Source organism: Chinchilla lanigera, unplaced genomic scaffold (genome assembly GCF_000276665.1).
Source record: "Chinchilla lanigera isolate Chin_1 unplaced genomic scaffold, ChiLan1.0 scaffold00005, whole genome shotgun sequence".
Classification (NCBI taxonomy): Eukaryota; Metazoa; Chordata; class Mammalia; order Rodentia; family Chinchillidae; genus Chinchilla; species Chinchilla lanigera.
This window is the reverse complement of record NW_004955406.1, coordinates 6,957,712-6,976,131: the sequence shown is the minus strand read 5'-3', so window position 1 is coordinate 6,976,131 and position 18,420 is coordinate 6,957,712. Positions and strand designations below refer to the sequence as shown.

The 18,420-nt window shown below is 37.0% G+C and overlaps 1 protein-coding gene across 4 annotated transcripts in view; it reads left to right on the top strand.

Moving 5' to 3' along the window:
• Nucleotides 1-18,420, top strand: part of Akt3 (v-akt murine thymoma viral oncogene homolog 3) — a 255,797-nt gene that overhangs the window by 187,541 nt on the left and 49,836 nt on the right. For all 4 annotated transcript variants that reach the window (XM_005374760.2, XM_013520333.1, XM_005374758.2 and 1 more), the window contains one exon: nucleotides 10,794-10,916. In XM_005374760.2, the coding sequence (XP_005374817.1) occupies nucleotides 10,794-10,916 (123 nt within the window). The remainder of the gene's footprint in view (nucleotides 1-10,793; nucleotides 10,917-18,420) is intronic.

Below are 18,420 nucleotides of genomic sequence, written 5' to 3'. Positions count from 1 at the left end.
TGGTTTTTGAGTTTCATGCAAGATGCTACTGTTCAGTTTTTTCAGGATGAGAAGTTTCTGCTTGTTTGGCTTAGCCCTGGTTCTTTGGCAGTGTGCCACAGTACTTTCAGTGACGCTTAGTCACTCTCAGTCTTTGAATATCAGGAAGAACAGCTGGTTAGAACAGTTATGTCGCTCTGGCTATAGTGGTACCAGTGACAGTAGCATAAAACATAGCCTGGAAAATGACAAACGTAAGTAATCATTAATTTGCCACCTTTAATCATAGGAACTAGATTTGGGGTTATATAATAAAATCTAAAACAAGCCAGAAAGTTGTATGTAGTATATGAGTCCTTAATATGTCAATTTTGCCCTCAGGTGTTACAATTTAAAATAGGTTAGGGAGAACATAGAGCAATCGAAGAAGAGGAAGAGATTAGAAGTAAGGCTGGAGGACAAAGGGGGATTGTGCTAACTTTGGAAAACTGGTGCAGAAGATTGGAGGGAAAGAGAGAAGAACAGAACATGAGCACAACCACAAAAAAGCCAGACACCATGTTTACAGTCTTATGAAAACAAGTTCTAACAATGAAGGAGAAAAAACAAAGTCAAACAAACAGAACTATAGTAACAAGAGAAAAAAACAGGGAGGAAAAAAACAGGGAGACAGAGAGAGAAAACTCCACTTTGAGGTTGTCTCTGCTGTCACTGGTAGACAATGTGTGGAGGCAAGAGTTCCCATCTGTGTTGATTTATCCAAGCAAGCCAGCAGAAGCTTTTCGAGGTGTATTGGTTACTCTCAGGGAGCCTGCACCTTTTGGCGGGTTGCAGCCATCAACATACCTTCCACGGGCCTGAGCCCATCTGGGAAGCACTAGAAGGAGTTGGCAGAAGTTCTGAGTTCTGAGCTCAGCCAGCCCCTCTCCAAAATGGTTCCTGACCAATCGCTGTCTTGCACTAAATGACCAAGACCTCAGTACTCATTGGCAGCTAGGGCAGTCCTTCACGTCTGCTGTGTCTCTGCAGGGAGGCCTTTGGGGTCACCAGCACTCACTATGTGTCTGCAGATTTGGACTGCTCCTTTTGTGCAGTGAGTCCCATCTCACAGCGAAGGTGCCGTTGGGTACCACCTCCTTCATTGAAGTTTTCTCTTTCAACTCTCTCTCTCTGGGGCTTCAGTTTGCTCCTCAGTTCCTTTCTTGGTCCAGGGACTCACTTCATGTCTTGTCTTCTCCACATTGCAATGTTCCAGCTTCTGTTTTTACTTTTGTTTTTGGGGGTTTTTTGTGTTTTTTTTTTTTTCCGGTTTTTCCGGTACTGGGAACTGAACTCACAACCTTGTGCTTGCCAGGCAGGAGATGTGCCACTGAGCTAAATCCCCAGCCCCTGTTCCAGCATCTGGACAGCAGCTCTGAGAGAGGCTCTTTCTCTGCTGCTTACCACTGTACCATCTTGCCCCTCTTGTATTACTTCATCTTTAAAGGGATAGTAGAATTCACCTGTGTTTTTGGGAACTGCAGTTTTCATTTAGGGATTGTTGTTGACTTAAAGCTCATAGTTAACTTTCCCAATTTTATGCTTAAATTGTATTTTACCATTTCACATTTATCTTAATATCTTTTCACCAGAACACTTTCATTTTCCCCTTCAAACGTGCTGTTGCATTTTAGTTTTGCGTGTTATTAGTGCCACAAACTGTTATTTTTATTATAAACAATTATCTTTTGAAAGATTTAAAAACATATTAAAATAAAAAATTTAAAATGAACAAAAAACAGGAAAAAATCAATTTCTGTTCCCCTACAAAGTTACCTTTTGTGGTCTCTTCTTTCCATTGTGTAGATCTTGTTCTCCATGTGAACCATTTTCCTTCAGCCTAAAGCAAAATTTTGTAGCATTTTAATTTGTTGGTTCTGTTTCAGTACTATAAAGATGTCAGTCCACTTTCTTCTGGCTTATATAGTTTTTACAGGAAGTCTGTGTCTTTGTTCCTTGTGCTTTGTGTTTTCTTCCCTTTGATTACATTTAAACATTTCTTAGTCACTTTCTTTCAATTAATTTCTTATGGTTTGCTTTACTCATTTCTTTTTTCTTGTTCTCTTTTCTTGTGTCCTTGCTTAAGAATCTACATAAATGGGTATGTTTTTCAGTCTTTCCCTTCCCCCTCTGTCTTTAGGGGTTTTGTTGTTGTTTTTCTTTGTTTTGGTGCTGGTAAGGATGGAACCCAGGGCCTCCTGCATGCTAGGTGATTGTTCTGGCACTGAGCTACATCCCCACCCCTTCCAGTGTTGTGTTGTGTTGCTTTTGATTCTAGGAATTGAATCTGAGGCACGCTATCCCTGAGCTGCATCCCTAACTCTTTTTATTTTTATTTTGCATGCTTCAGTTTATTAGTACTTTATTCTCTGGTGTCTGACATGCTGTTAATTCCTTTTAGTATATTTTCATCACAGACATTTTTCATTCCTTGAAGTTTGATTTGGGAATTTTTTTTTGTATCTTCCATTCATTTACTTATTATATTCTTTCATCTGTTGAACTTTTATATTATATTGTACATGGGTATCTTATTATGGTATAGTAATTATGTCATCTGTGTTATTTTCTGAGTCTGCTATTCATTGAATTATGAATTTTATTTTCCTATTTCTGAATTATGTTTATTTTCCTGTTTCTTTTATGTTTGGTGACTTTTGTTATTGGATACCACATATTAAATTTAGATTGTTGGATACTGAAATTTTTAGAATTTAAAAAATAATGCTTTTAGACCTTGTTTGTTCTTATGTAACCCTTTCAAACTGTTTGTTGCTACAACTCCAGCTGTTTTGTTGTAAGGCAGCCTTGGTATGTAGTTCAGCATAGCCTTAAACTCACTGTGTAGTCCAGGCTGTCCTGAAACTCAAGTCCCTAGTGGTGGGACTATCTGCATAAACTACCAGACTTAGTTTGTATGTTTTTGTTTGTTTTGTTTTGGAGACAAAGTCTCACTAAGTTGCCAAGATTGACCTCAAACTTGTGATCCTTCTGCCTCAGCCTCCCAAAGAGATGGCATTGTAAGCCTGTTACTATCACACCAGGCTCAAAGTTTGTTTTTAAGCTTAGTTATGCTGATCTAGAATAGCTTTTGGCACTAATATGATTGTACCATTGAAGCAGTATCCTTGACATTCTTCTAGAGTCCATATTTCTTAGTACCTTTTTCCATTTTGCCTATGAGGACAGTGAAGTTTATTTCCCTCTTTCTGTTGTTACTGATTGTTACATCTGGTCCTTTCTTGGCTGAACTGTTTTCCTTGTATACACTTGCTATTAAATAAGACCGCAAGGCAGTCCACCAAAGGTTCTTGGAACTCTTTATCTTCGGATCTCTTTGTTATGCGGTTATCTGCCTTGTGGGTTATAGCTAAATATTTAGATCGCCCCAGTTTCTAAACTCTGTATTCTTAATTCAAAGATCTTAGTGGATTCTTTGTTGATTCTGCCTGCGTGTGCTACAGGCTGAGCATTCTTTTAACCAGCAAGCTGAACAATCATAGCTGTCACCTTACTTTTTCTGTTTCTCTGAGGCCTAATACTTAATGTTAAAAGTGCTTGTTTTGTTTATTTTATATGGTTTTCTAGTTGTTGAAGGAGGAAGTGTAAATCTGGTTACTTGTTATTCAATCCTGACCAAAGCAGAAGTCTCTTACCTTCATATTTTATGGATGTCTCCAGTGGTTATAGAATTTTATGGTGCCTTTTTTGTTCTTTGTACATAGAGTTCCATTGTTCTTTTTGTTATGTAGTCTCTGCGGAAAAGTCTGGGGAATTATCCAGTTTGTTATTCTGTTGTTACTTTTTTTCAGAGTATTTTAAATTTTCCTTTTATTTTTCTTTTTTTTATTAATTTCAGTGTGCTCTGACTTAATGTTTTGAGTGTTCATTCATGTGTGAATTTTCATCTTGATGAAGTTTATTGAGACATTTAAATCAATGCACTTATCTTTTTACTGGAAAATTTAAGACATTATTTTGCAGATATCTTTTACTCCCTTCCAGTGACTACCACTGCATTTACGTTAGACTCCTTGATAATGTCTAGTGGGTCACTGAGCCTTTTTTCTTTACTTTCCAGTTTTAATTTCTATAGTTTTTTCCTAAAACTTTGTGTACCTTGGTCTTTTCTTTCAGTGTCTGTGAATTCTATCTAGTAAGTTTTTTCAGATTTTTATCCCCAAATTCTCATTTTTTTCTATTTTAATCAGTTTTGTGTATTCATGTCAGTGTCTGTTAATTCCAGTATCTCTGTCATTTGTGGGTATGTTTTTAACTGAATTTTTTCTGGGTTGTTGGTTTTTATATATATAATTTATGTCTAGTAATTACTGAATCTACATCATTTGTTTTGAGGGAATTTTCAAAATTTGTTTTCTTGGGGCTGGGGATTTAGCTCAGCAGCACGGCGCCTGCCTGGCAAGCACAAAGTTGTAAGTTTAATTCCAGGTACTGAAAAAAAAAAAACCCCAAAAATTAAAAAAAAAAAAAAATTTGTTTTCTCTCAACTTCATTGTTACAATGAAATTATATAAATTTAAGCTACACAGTGTGATGATTTGACCCATGTATGTATTGTGAAATGTAGTCAGGGTTTGCAAGGGAAAAGATATAATACAGGAAAATATATAATCCATAATTTATAGGATTATTTTACAATAAGCACCCAAAGAGTCAAATGCAAAACAGTGCAGGAAATCTGTCCACACACAAGAGACCCAGAGAATCCAGATGAGCACCTGGATGCAGCAGCCATGTCCTGCATGAGTTTAGCTGAAGACCTAGGGCCCATGACAATGTCCTCTACAAGTCTTAATTGGAGGCCTAGAGCTGACAACAATGTCTCATGCAAGCCTGTATCAAGGATCTGTGCTGGGAGGGCCCAAAGATTAGTGGTGGAAGCAAGAAAGTCTGCTCCAGCGGGATAAAGGGTCTTCCCTGGAGCCAGGAAGCAATGCTCAAGGTGAGAACCAGAGCTCCCCTGAAAAAAACTTCAACTGTCCTCTGACAACGAGGTCCCAAGCTCCTCGGATGATAAGAACAGCCCAGTTCATATCAGGAAAGCCAGCACGACAAGCTTCTCCAGGAGAATCAACAGCCCGTACCCTCTTTCCCTACAGTTGTCTTTTTTTGTTTTTGGCAACTATCCTCAGGTGGGCAGTCCACACTTAGCACCATGCTAATTCAGTTCAGAGTTGACCACCAATTGTCAATCCCCTCCACAAAATGGTTACAACCAAAGTAATGAACACACCCTCATCTCACAGGTATGTGTGTATGTGTAGAATTCTTGAGGTCTACTCTCAGCATATTTCAGATATGCAGAATATGCAGTGTAGTGTTGTTAATCATAGTCCTGTTGTACATTAGATCCCTAGAATGCATAACTGCAAGTTTGTGCATTTTGGTCAGCATCTTCCCCTTTGACCACCATTCCCAGTTGCTGGCAGCCACTGTACTAGTATCTGTTTCTGTGTGTTGGACTTTTTCAGATTCTATATAAACATTGTTTGTCTTTCTCTAACTCATCCCACTTAGCACAGTGCCATCACTGTTCATGCATGTTGTCACACATGGTATGATTCTTTTCTTTTTCATAGCTGAGTAATATTGTACTGTGCATGTTGTGTGTGTGTCTGTGCACACTATATTTTCTTTATCATCTGTCAGTGTATGTTTAAGTTATTCTTCCTCTTAGAATAGATTTCTGTGCACTCTCACTTTTGTTTCAGTGAATCATTCCACAGTAAGTATGGGAGTGCAGATATCTTTTTGAGATACTAATTTTGTTTTCTTTAGATGCATACTCAGAAGTGGGATTGCTGGATCATATGGTAATTCTATTTTTAACTTTTTTAAGACTCTGTACTGTTTATCAGTTTACATTCCCATGATAGTGCACAAGGGTCTCCTTTCTTCACACCTTACTAGTACTTGTTACCCTTTGCCTTCTTGATAATAGCTACCATAAGCAGTGTAGGATAATAGCTCATTGTGATTTTTATTTTATTTACTTGATGATTGGTGATCTTGAGTACTTTGCATGTACCTGTTGGCCATATTTGTGTCTTTTTTTGGGAAAATATATATTTAGAACCTTTGCCCATTTTATAACCAGTTTATTTGGGTTTTGCTGTTGAGCTGTAAGAATTACATACATACTTTGGTATTAATTGCTTATTAGATAATACGGTTCCCAAATTTTTCTCCTTTTTCAGTTTGCCTTTCATTTATACATTTATTTGGGGCCTCATCATTCTGTTCCATTTGCTAGGTAATTTGAGTTTTTACATTTTGTTGTCTTGCTTCAAAGAAAGCTGGGCTTTGTTCTGCTTTCTTATTTGCAAATTGATGTAATTGATATTTTCTAGTCTTGTGAGCTTTGTCCAGTGGAGAGTTAGCTTATATTTTGTTTTGAGAGCTCTACTAAATGCCTGAGTGTTGAAGAATGGTTTTTCTCACTGCTTAGAAGTTGAATGTGTCTCAGCTCTGTGTGAGCTCAAGGAATTACTAGACATACAGCTCCCCAATCTTTCTCTGCTTGTCCTCATCACGCTCAACACTATCCCGCATTGCTTAGTATTCAGTGATAGTCTAAGCTGTGGTCTGTCCTGCAAATACTATCTGCTTCACTGTCCTCAATATGTGATATTTTTCTTCAGTGAAACCCCTAATTTATTCTTGGGATTTTCTCTTCTAAATAATAAATCAGAAATTTCTCTGATGCAGAAAAGGGGTACTTTTAGGACTAATTTTTTTTTTTCAGGCAGAAGTTTTCCTCAAAGTATTATTTAATACATTGCACCATAAATCTTCTGGTTAAATAATATCTTGGCTTGTCTCATTTACTTTTTTTCTGAGGGTGTTACATACCATTTCTTCCCTATATTTCACCTTCTTATTTCAACCTACTTAAATCTGGTTCCTGGAGGCTCACAAATGACCTAATTCCCGGGCTTAGTAAATGTTCGTTTCTTCCTAAAACTTTCTTTTCACTTTTTCAGACATCATATTTTGGCTTTCTTTGTACTTCTTTTAGTACTCCATCTCATTATCCTACTCTGTCATTTTCTTCCTGTTCTTTAATGCCCTAAAATTCTGCCTGTGATTCTTTTTTTTTTTTTCCTCATGAATTCTTAGGGTGTGTACTTTGCTTCTTCAGTTTTAACAATTTCCTCTGTATAAGTGACTTCCATACCTGCTTCTCTATCTTAGAATCCATAGTTCCAAAACTATGCTACCAAATACTTCTTCCTTGTTTTTCTGCTCCCTTCCTACTCTTTTCCACTATACTCTAGGCAGCGATACCTACTCAGCTAACAATAGGGAAAACTCTACATGGTTTTTCTCTGACTTGATCCAATTGGTACAGGCCCGTTCTCTGTGGAATAGTGAGTTGTATGTTGCTTCCACCCTTGGTGATGTCCCTCAGAAATTCTCATCCAGCTCAAATGTAACTTTTGATGTTCCCAAACATATTTATTCTTTAAATGTGTTACCTGTTCTATGGTCAGTGCCATAGTTTTAGTAGAATATATATATCTGTTCTCACCAGATCGTGATGTCTTTGTGAAAATGATTCCATTTTCTCTCAAGTCCATAACTTTTCACAGCAGCCGGTACTAAGCATGTGAAAATAGTTTTTTGTGTTGGACTTTATAAATTACTAGCCTGTGGTCCCAGAACCTTTTATTCTCCCATTGCTGCCACAGTTATCTTTTTTTTTTTTTTTTTCTTTTTGAGACAGGGTCTCGCTGTGAAGTTCAAACTGGCCTTGAGCTCACTCTGTAGCCCAGGCTGGTCTCAAACTTGCAATGATCCTCCTGTCTTAGCCTCCTGAGTGCTGGGGTTACAGGTACATGCCACCACACCTGTCTTTTTCAATTTTTTTTTTTTTTTTTTGTACCAGGAATTGAACTCAGGACCTTGTGCTTGCCAGGCAGGCACTTGTGCCACTGAACTATATCCCTAGACCCCACAGTTAACTTTTTAATATTAGGCTTTTTTTCTTTTCTTTTTTTTTCCTGTGTTTTTCTTTTTGTCCCAAACTTCTTAAAACTGCTTATTTACACAATAAAATTTAAGGTCCTATCATGATGGACAAAGTCCTAAATAAACTGACCCAAGGCCTCTTTTTCACTTGCATCCTATCATTGCCCTGAATGTGCTTCCTTACCGTTGCTTTTTTTCTCTTTAGAATTAGTGCAAAAGGTTTATTATTTATTATGCATAGGTTTATGCTCAGCTATGCTAGAGATACGAGGTGGATAAACTTTTAGTAGTAATTCTTTGTAGTTTTACCTTATAATTATTTTCCATTTGTGCAAAAGCCCATCCTCCGAGATTTAAATGGAACGTGTTTCATCTGTGATGCCCCACCAGATCACTCCAGCATAATCACTCTGCCTTCAAATTCTTGTTAATGTCTGAATTACAGAACTTACCATAACTGTCTTGTGCATTTCCTTCATTGGGTTAGAAGTCCTAATGGCAGGGAATGTCTTTTTTTTTTTTTAAACCACTTTAATAAGTAGCTATACTTGCTTAGAGGGTATATCTGGAATTTGGAGATAAGTATGCACTTGGGAGAACATTACCACAATCAGTACTGTACAAATAAGAGATTATGTCTTAATCATCATTGTATCTCCTCTCTTTCCCTTCCCAGTGTCCAACAGAGTGACTTTAAAATAATTGATGCTCATTAAATGAATACAGAATTGGAGAGTTGGTTTAAAGCCAGGGTGGAAACTGAGAAGGATGATCCAGACAGGAGGAAAATCATGAGAGTTGCATTAACCAAAGCCAGGAAATATGTTTCAAGAAAGAGGAAAGTAGTTGATATCTTAAGCACTAGAACAGCAAGAAGTGATGCAGACTGTGAATAGATCGTTGACTTTGGCAATTAAGAGACGGCTCGTTAACTTAACAAGAATAAATCTCATAAAGTAGCAAGAGTAGACATCAGATGGCAACGGGTTGAGAAATAAATAGAAATCTTCCCCTTAAATATAAATTTTTAACAGATATTTTTATAAAAATTGGCTGGCAGACAAGTTGAAGATATATGATCTAAATAAAGATCTAGAATCCTGAATATATTATATTAATTTAGGAAGGATCTATATTTTTTGTAAAGTGGATGAGCAGTAGTAGACTTGACATACTTTTAAGAAAATTTAGAAAACTAATGACTATCTCTGTCCCATTGGGAGACTCCCGTAACTCTACATAGACATCACAGAGCTTTATTCATCAAAGTTACTAATATTTTATATAAAGCATAGTGTAAAATGTTTAAACTTAGAAATTTTTAGGAGTTGTTTGATTGATAATCCAGGCCTCTTTCTACTCCCTGCCCTTGTGTGGATAGTAGTGCATGAATAATACATATCTGCCTGTGTAAAACGAATGAATTTTTAAAAGTATTCCTGAATAATTACATAAATTGGTTTGACTTTTAACGTTCTGTATTTGAGCATTTGTTAAATATACTTAATATTTCTGTAGTGAGAGTCTTTGTTATAATGCATACTATGTCATAATTTTAATAACTTGTTTGCTTCTTAGTATTACATAGCATAGTAGTGCAGTCTCAGTAGTAGCTTCTTAGATTTGGTTAATATGACAATAGAGTAGGAAGCGTTAAGTTTAGAGATTATGTGCCAATTTAATACAGTTTCTGTCTTGCTCTTGCCCTCGTTCTTGCTGCCTCTTGGGAAAAAGGAATCTGTAGGGAACCTACTTTATGTTGTAGTACTTGAAATTATGATTTATTGTGCATGGAACATGTCTTTCTTAGTTTTGGAGAAGCATTATGAATCATTGATTGGTGTGAAGACATTGTAGTGTAGGGTTTGGTGACTGGTTTGTTTTCCTTTAATCACACATATGTATTGAGCACCTACCATGTTACCTGGCATTGTACTTCACACTGAATAATCTTTCATTATTCTTGGCAGATTTCTTTATAGTGAAAGGGTTTGACAAAGACTGTCGTCAGTTCATAGCTCTTGGCACTCCCCCTTCTTCATGCACGGTGCTGAATGGAGAAGAGAGCTGGTTATTCGCATTTTTTAAGTAGAGAACTGGAACTGGGTGTTTGGTCACAGTAAGCATTCTGGAAGTATCTGTGGCCTGTTGGGTGAACAGTGGTTAATAAGAACTATATGAGGAATAATAGAAACTTCTCAGCCTATTTTGGATGTTATTAAAGTAGATTAAAAACTTCAAGCCTTAAGGATTCTCACTGCTGAAAATGTTGACTGAAACTTTGAATTTATTTCTAGAGATATGCTGAATCAACAGTTGTAGACTAAAAGTTCATGTAAATCAGTTTCAGCAAATCAGTAGTCCTTTCTTGGAAATCAGATGCAGATTAAATAAAAACACTGCATCTATGCTTGTGTTCCTTTGTTTTTAATAATGTCTGCATACCTGGGCCTTACAAGACGGAAGCAACAGTGCAGCGAGGGGAAGATGTACTCTAATGAAGCATACTTTTTTTCCTCTGGTAACTGAAGGTTAAATGGGTAGCAAGCAGAATGCCTTAAACAAGATTGGTATATTGATTAAAACGCTGATTTAACAGCTCGCAGTTTCCCCTTGGAAACCTGGAAAAGATAAGCCAGCTGCTGTCTAAGAGTGCTTAGTGTCCACTGAGAGTACAGTATCTATCATCACAATATGGTGATGAGAGGTGTTTTATGTTTGTGTTAATTTCCCCCACTAAATCAGTAATTATTACAATCCTGTCCCTGCTGTTTACCCTGCAGCTGTTTTTCCATTTGTCGAGAGAGCGGGTGTTCTCTGAGGACCGCACACGTTTCTATGGTGCAGAAATTGTCTCAGCCTTGGACTATCTACACTCCGGAAAGATTGTGTACCGTGATCTCAAGGTAAAAAAAAAAAAGTAATCAAAATTTGTATTTGCAGAGACTATAGGGACAAACAGAGTAATTACAAAGTTACACAGTTTTGAGAAAAGCAGATTTAGTTTGAAAAAAAGCAGTCTGTTTAGGAATGTAGTTTGCCACATTTGACAGGAAATTTCATTCACTAATATGGATGGGGTTCCTTTATGTCTGAGTTTAATGTGCAAAATAATTTTTGCCTGATTGCTGTGGTCACCTGTAATCTACAGTAGTACAGAAGTTTTATTTTCCAGTAACTATTATAACTAGAGAAATGTTAAACATGTGAGTAAAAGGTAACTTTACAAGTAACATTTCATAGAAAGTTTCATTATATTCTCACATGCTTATGTTTGTGAAGAATTACTATACAATGTTTATGAAGGAACTTTTATAGTAAGACCATTAAAAGGAGAAATTTTGCTAGGTTTAAATGTCTTAAGCATTTCAATACAGCCTTTTATTAGTTTGCTTAGGTTTTCATTTATAAAGGTGCAGTATTTTATTGGTAATAGAGTTTCTCAACTACTCTAAATTTTTCTAGAGTGTTCAGACACTTAGAATAGCTCAGGATAGGCAAACAGTGTATGAAGGCCAGGATGGTAAGTATTTGAGTTTTTTGTGCTCATGAAGGCTGAGACAATTTTTGAAACACTTTGTGCTCTGTTGAAACTATTTAGCTCTGCCATTGGAGGGTAAGCCTGCGCCAGTCCTTAGGCAAATGAATATGTTTTACTGTGCTCCAGTAAAACTATTTACAAAAGCAGGCAGTGATCTAGCTTGGCCCGTATACCACAGTATACTGATCCCAGGGGTAGGTTATGTGAGATAGTAAACTTCACACCATTGTTACGAACATGGTTGACTTATTTAGGAAATTTTTACCTTGACATTTTAAACAAATACCTAAACGTAACAATGTCACTTCAGAAAGCAAATCGTAGAAAGTAGGTAAAGTAAATCATATGCCATAAATCATGTAATTTTGATCTGTATAATTGATTAATTGATCAAGTACTGGTTTATTTAAGATACGATTTGGTTTGTAGAAATAAGTTACCTGAAATTTTCTGAAATTTTATTTTGTGTGAAATGAGTTACATATCTAACAAAAAAAACTTACCCCCATATTCTCATCTCAGTTTTAAAAAAACCTATTATTTTTATCTGATTATTTAAGCGGTTGTCTGTGTTATTACAAGATACTCCCTATCATGCTCCTTCATGTGGTAAGTGACTTTAATGAGTAGCGAGCTTATAAATATTATCTTACACACTTACACTGTATGTTATTCATGCAGTGAAGTATAGTATGTATAATTTGTTGCTTTATTAAAAGTTTTTAAAAGTTTTAAATACTTTTAAAATACTTAGGAACGGATGAACTGTATAAAACACCTAGTTTAGAGATGACTAAATGAGTACAAGTTACCTGTATGTTTATATTTAGCTTGAATATTTCTGTAACTAGAAATACAGCAGAATTTAGGATCTTTGTATCTGCTATGTGCATGTTTCAATAATTCTATAATATTTAATGAATATAGATAAATGCTTTTAAAGAACTTAGTTGCATGATACGATAAAATGTTATTAATTTCCCAGATTTACTCAGAAATATTCTGTTTTCTTCCTGAGTCCATTCCTACTTCATGTTTTCTGAAGCCTATTTGTGGGAGGAAGAATGGAAGAGGCTTTGGTTTTAGTATTTTTTTTTTTTTTTTTTTAAACTATTCTCTTTTTTGGTACTGGGAATCAAACTCAGGGCCTTGTGCTTGCCAGGCAGGTGCTGTGCTGCTGAGCTACATCCCCAGCCCGAGGCCTTGGTTTTAGGAAATAATACTAGTTCTGAAGTAATGAGTAACCTACCTAAAATACTTAAAACCAGAAGACAGAATTATTAGCTTTAAAAAGCCTAAAGAAAAGAATGTTCATTTGATTACTAGCATTGATTATAGAATAATAATTAGGATGGTCTTCTTGATTGACCATTTGTAATCAACTGAATCAATGTACTGGTATAATGAAGTTCATTAGGTATGAATTTTGTTGCCTTATCCTTTCTGATGGTGGAAGTAGACTAAATTTGTTAAGGGGTTGCACAAGGTGCCTACTTTACATATGAATAATCAATGTGTATTTATAATATGTAGAGACCTCTAACTTTACTAAACAGTTTAAATGGTCTTTCCTCCCACATTTGGTTTCTAACATAGCCTTAATTTAAAGACTGGGTCAGTGTGCGGCACACATTCATGTGAGTGTGCACCAGAGAAGGCAGGTAGTGTGTGGGTGTATATACTAGGGAAGACCTATAGTATAAGAAATCAGACGTTCACATGGACACACATAACAACTCGTGTCCATAGCACACAGAAGTGTGCCTAAAAGAATGACATGATGAAGGCAGGATCACAGAAATTTAGAACTGGTCTGTGTTTTACAGGTGATGTTCTTCAAGCCTGGAAGAGTGTTTCTAAGAGTAATGGACTACATTGGTGACATAGTCAAGATTATTGGAACCCAAGTGTTAGCTTTCTGTCCATTAACAAAATACCTGAGGTGACTGACTTACGAAGAAAAGAGGCTTGTTTTGGCTCACAGTCTAGGCAGTTCAGTTAGAGGTCAGGTTGATCCCTGAGGAGGGTGCTAGATGGTAATGGTGGCAGCATGTATGTGGTAAAATAAATACAGCTCATCAGCCAAGAAGCAAAGGCATAAGAGGTAGGATCTGGGGCTCCACTTTCTCCCTCAGGACCATAGCCCTACTGAGCCCCTCCTCCTGAAGTTTTCACTACCTTCCCTGTAGCACTACCCTCAGAAGCAAACCTTTAATACATGGGTCTTTGGGGTCCAGGAAAGGGTGGAATACATTCAAGGGCCAAACCATAGTACCGTGAATCCTAGCTCCTGGTGTAGTGTTCTTTTTCACTATCATATTCTGTCTTTCTAGAGTTGAATGAAATTAGGTAGGTGAATACTTTGGATTAACTGTAGATGTTTGTAAAGCTAAAATTCAAATGAAGCTACTGAATGTAAGCAGATGTTTCAAATATATTTTTATCAGATACCCTAAAAACAGGATGATCAAAAACTGATTTATGTACCCACTTTTTTCACTGGTCTCAGATTTGTCTGGTCCTATTCTTAATGAGGCAATGACTATTTCAGTACAGATTTATTTGAGATTCTTACGGTAACTGTAATTGTGAAGCAAGCCAGTACCCAGTTGCCACTTGACTTTTAGCATTGGGGGCATTTGTGGGCAGGTTAACATAATGTTTTTTTTTTTTTTTTTAAGAGCAGAATATACTTATTGAGGGAAAGAAAGCCTCTGTCCAAGAGAGGGACAGAAGGGGGGGCCCGAGTGGGTTGCCCCGGGACTCTGTCTTTTCTAGGGACTTTTATAGAGCAAACAAGGTGAGGCAGGTCCAAGGTAGGGGGAAAATGGACAAAACTATGGTCAGCCAATAAGAATTGTTCAGGTAAAATAGATTAAATCGGGATTAAATGGGGAAGTCATATAGCAAGCTGGCATGAATACAGAACAGGGGCTTTTCCTGTAAGGGGTTGGGTCAGGGACTCTTCAAGGTGATGGCTACCTATTTAGGATATCAATCCCTGATCTTTACACCTAGGGAGGTATTGGATGTATTTGTTTAGTCCTTTGTCTTTTTTTTTTTTTTGGTGTTTTTGAGACAAGGTCTCGCCATGCAGTTCAGGCTGTCCTTGAGCTCACTTTGTAGCCCAGGCTGGTATCAAACTTGCAAGGATCCTCCTGCCTCAGACTCCCGGGTGCTGTGATTACAGGCGTGCGCCACTACACCCGGCTAGTCCTTTGTCTTGGTGTCTGGCCCACAGCAAATACATATCTTGTCTTTCACATTGGCTCCTTCGAGGGCCTGGCCCTATCTGACTGCCTATAATATTTCTATCTAACTCAGCTACCTATAACATTGTCCCCTCTGAAGAAGTAACCCAAACTGCTATAAGGGAGTAATGGGCGATGACCGCTCTGGCTTCTTCAGGCTCAAAGAGGTCGTAGTTGTTGATTGGCAGTCAGATACTCCTCAGAGGGTCTATCTAAAAGCCCTAGATAGACACTGGGTGTTTTCATCTTGGGTAGGCATATAGCTTTAAATCTCCGTCCAGGGATCTCAGTGGGGAGCTCCAAAATGATACAGGAAAATAAAAACTCCCAACCTGAACGGTGTCTGGGTCGAGTTTCTGTTCTCTAAAATCAAAGAATGAATTTTAGGAACAATGGAGGTTAAGAGCAGAATATATTTAATGAGGGAAGGAAAGCTTCTGTCCAACAGAGGGACAGAAGTGGGGTCTGAGTGGGTTGCCTCCTAACATAATGTATTTATTGGCTCCTGTTCCCTAGTAACTTAGTGTTCATAATAACACATTAACTATTTTAATGTTTTTTAGAAACTCAGTTGCTTATGATTACTTATGAGAAACTAATGTTCATGATAGCATAAAAATTGGAAGAAATCTCTCCAGCAGTGCAGTTATTTTTGTTCGTTTATTTGATTTTTTTGAGATAGTTTTGCTGGTAGTCCAGGCTTGGCTTGACCTCACTGTGCGTGCTGTGTCTCAAGACTCATTTCTCAACAGCCACTTCTCACTAGACTTACTCTGTATTCTTTCTAGAAATGTTAGCCACTGCTACCTCTAAGCTTAAACTGAACTGTTGGGCTATGTCTTATTTTGTATAAATTCTTAAATAGCCTGACAGCAAGGAGTAGGGATCTCCACTATTGTGTGTTGAGTTTTTTAAACACTAGGAGAGTCAAAGGGAAGAATTACTCTTTTCATTATTCTTTCAGCACACTGCATTTCATGGTCATTCAATTCCTGCAGGTCAGTTCGTAATATTTTGGCATTTAAATGCTTGTGTAAGCCTAAATCCACAATGTGCGGAGCTGAAATTACTTACTGCCTTGTTGGATCTGAGACAGCCCTGGTGCCTGAAACAGAGCTTGATGTATCTGTGCTAAAATGGGATGTATGAGTTAGTGACGAGGGAATTATTTTCATTCTATACTTTGATCACAGTGTCATTTAAGTGAAATGATACTACACACACACACACATAAGTTGTGTGTGTGTGTGTGTGTATATATATATATATATATATTCTGTGAGGTGGCACCATGTGTATATGTTTCTAGTAGCTTGGTCTGTACAGGAACAGAGCTTCCCATTCTGGCTTCTGGTGTGCCCAAGCCATGGCTTCCCTCAGCCTGCAGAGTGGTCAGAGGAGCCTCCAGGCTGTCACCTCTGGCTGCAGGTAGCCTGTTCACTGACCTTGGAATGCCCTACAAATTTCAAGTTGATTGTAGCACGAAGTGCATGCTGATAAAGATTTAAGAAGCACTGGTAAGAGACAGCTAAGATTTTTAGAGTTTAATTTCATTCTAGGTACCAAAAAAAGAAGGAAGAAATATATAACTTTGTTATAACTTTTTATCCACAAAGAAAAAAAAATTCATAGTCTACCATTTCTTCTTGTACACTCTGAATCAAGACCTCTGTCAAATAAGGACTGTGCACTTGAACTAGGAAAAAAATATTGCCAATTTTTGGTAGAAATTCTGTGAAATATTATGTGTAATATTTTTTTCTCTCCTCAAAAGCATGAACTTTTATGAGTTTGGTTTCTTGCAAGGGGAAAACCTAGAGCCTTGTGCATACTCTTCCTGTGCCTTCCTCTAAAAGTGTGAACTTTTCAAATGACAACCCTCTGACACCGATAGTATTACTCAGATTTTTAATACGTAATCTTTTTCCTCATACCCTCCTATTTCTCAATTCACCTTGTTCTTGTCAGTAGATGCATCCGTCAGCCATTAGCATGCTACCCTGCTTTTTCACTGTCTTGGGATTCTGGATATAAAACAGATGCTTTTAGAGTTTTAGAAATAGTGCTTGAATAGTCAGTGGCCATGTGCATTTTACATTTTATGGCTAATGAGGGAAACAGAAAAGCCGTGAGATTTAGGATAGAGAACCGAAGACAGACCATTTGTAAAGGTTTTTTCCTCTTTCTTTGCACAGTTGAAGGGGTCCTAAAATTGTATGACAAAACATCACAGTCATGTTATTGGTAAATGGACCATGGAGGTGATCTCCAGATGTCTTTGTTATGTCTAAGCCACTGATGTACTTTGAAAAAACATTTAAGTGATTCTGTGCATTCCATAGGTTCATACATCACCCCACTAGTAATTCTGATACCTTTATTAAAAGGAAACATTATTAATGCATCGGGTGTAAATCATAGTTTTTGTAACAAAACTGGACATTTCACTACCTTTCTGATATATCCTTATGCAAGTTTAGGTTAGTGATTTTATTTTTTATTTGGGAATTTTATTTTAAGGTGATGTATCTCAATTCATAGTTCTGATGCTGTTTTTGTCATTCACCAGAATGACATTTTAAGATGTTAAGAAAATAGAAATAATTGATGATAAAAGGTAAACACTTGTAAAATAGTTGACTTGAAAATTATGAAATAGTTATGCTTTATTATTTATTCAAAGTAAATTACTGTGTATTGAAAAGTACTTTTGCTAAAATCACTGAAATGACAAAAGTAGATTTAAGGAGTTCCACTGCTGAACTTTGCTCTTTTCAAACTGTTTTCTGGAAGAGCCTACAACATTTTGATAACTTAAAAATCAGGCTTTAAATTCTCCATGTTTAAAAAGTGATTGTTTATTGAATACTTAACAATTTAATTTCTCCATTTAATATCTCATTGAATTATTAAAACTATCATATTGGATTGTTACTGTTATTTGTTTTGTGATTGAATTTGAGGCAAATAGAATTTAATCATAAATATCCAAGGTCACAGAGTGGGAGGGGTGGGGTAAGTTGAAATGCAGGGTAAGTCCTGAGACTGGGAACCACAGTCTCATGCATGTCCTTCTGCTGCCTCCTGTGTAGCCTGCTGCTGTGCCCCAGTGCCATGACCCTCACCTGTCCCTCGCAGTCACCCTTGGACTTTATTTCTTCCTGTGTCTTTTTTTGTTAGTAAGTGTATGTGAGGGGGTGTTACTAGGGATTGAACCCAGGACCTTTAATTTTTTAAAAATTGATTTATAGGACAAGTAGGGTGGCAGTTACAGCACTTTCTAGTATTCTAGGAACGCCTCAGTTCTAGGTAATTTGGAAAGAGTTGGGCACCCTCATTGTACCCCTGACCAACCCTGTCTTGGCATCCATTTTATTCCTCATTCTGTAACCTTTGGCATGAGGCTTAGAGCTTAGATATGAGGGTAGGAAATCAGATGCAAGTCAGGATTTTAAAATATATACATTGCTCAATATTTAAAAATGTGTTTATACTTTTTTCCCACAACCTGGAGATTGAACTCAGTTCTATAGGCACCTACTCTACCACTGAGCTACATCTCTAGTCTTTTTAAATTTTATTTTAGACAGGGTGTTATGGTTTGTGACTGCATGTCCC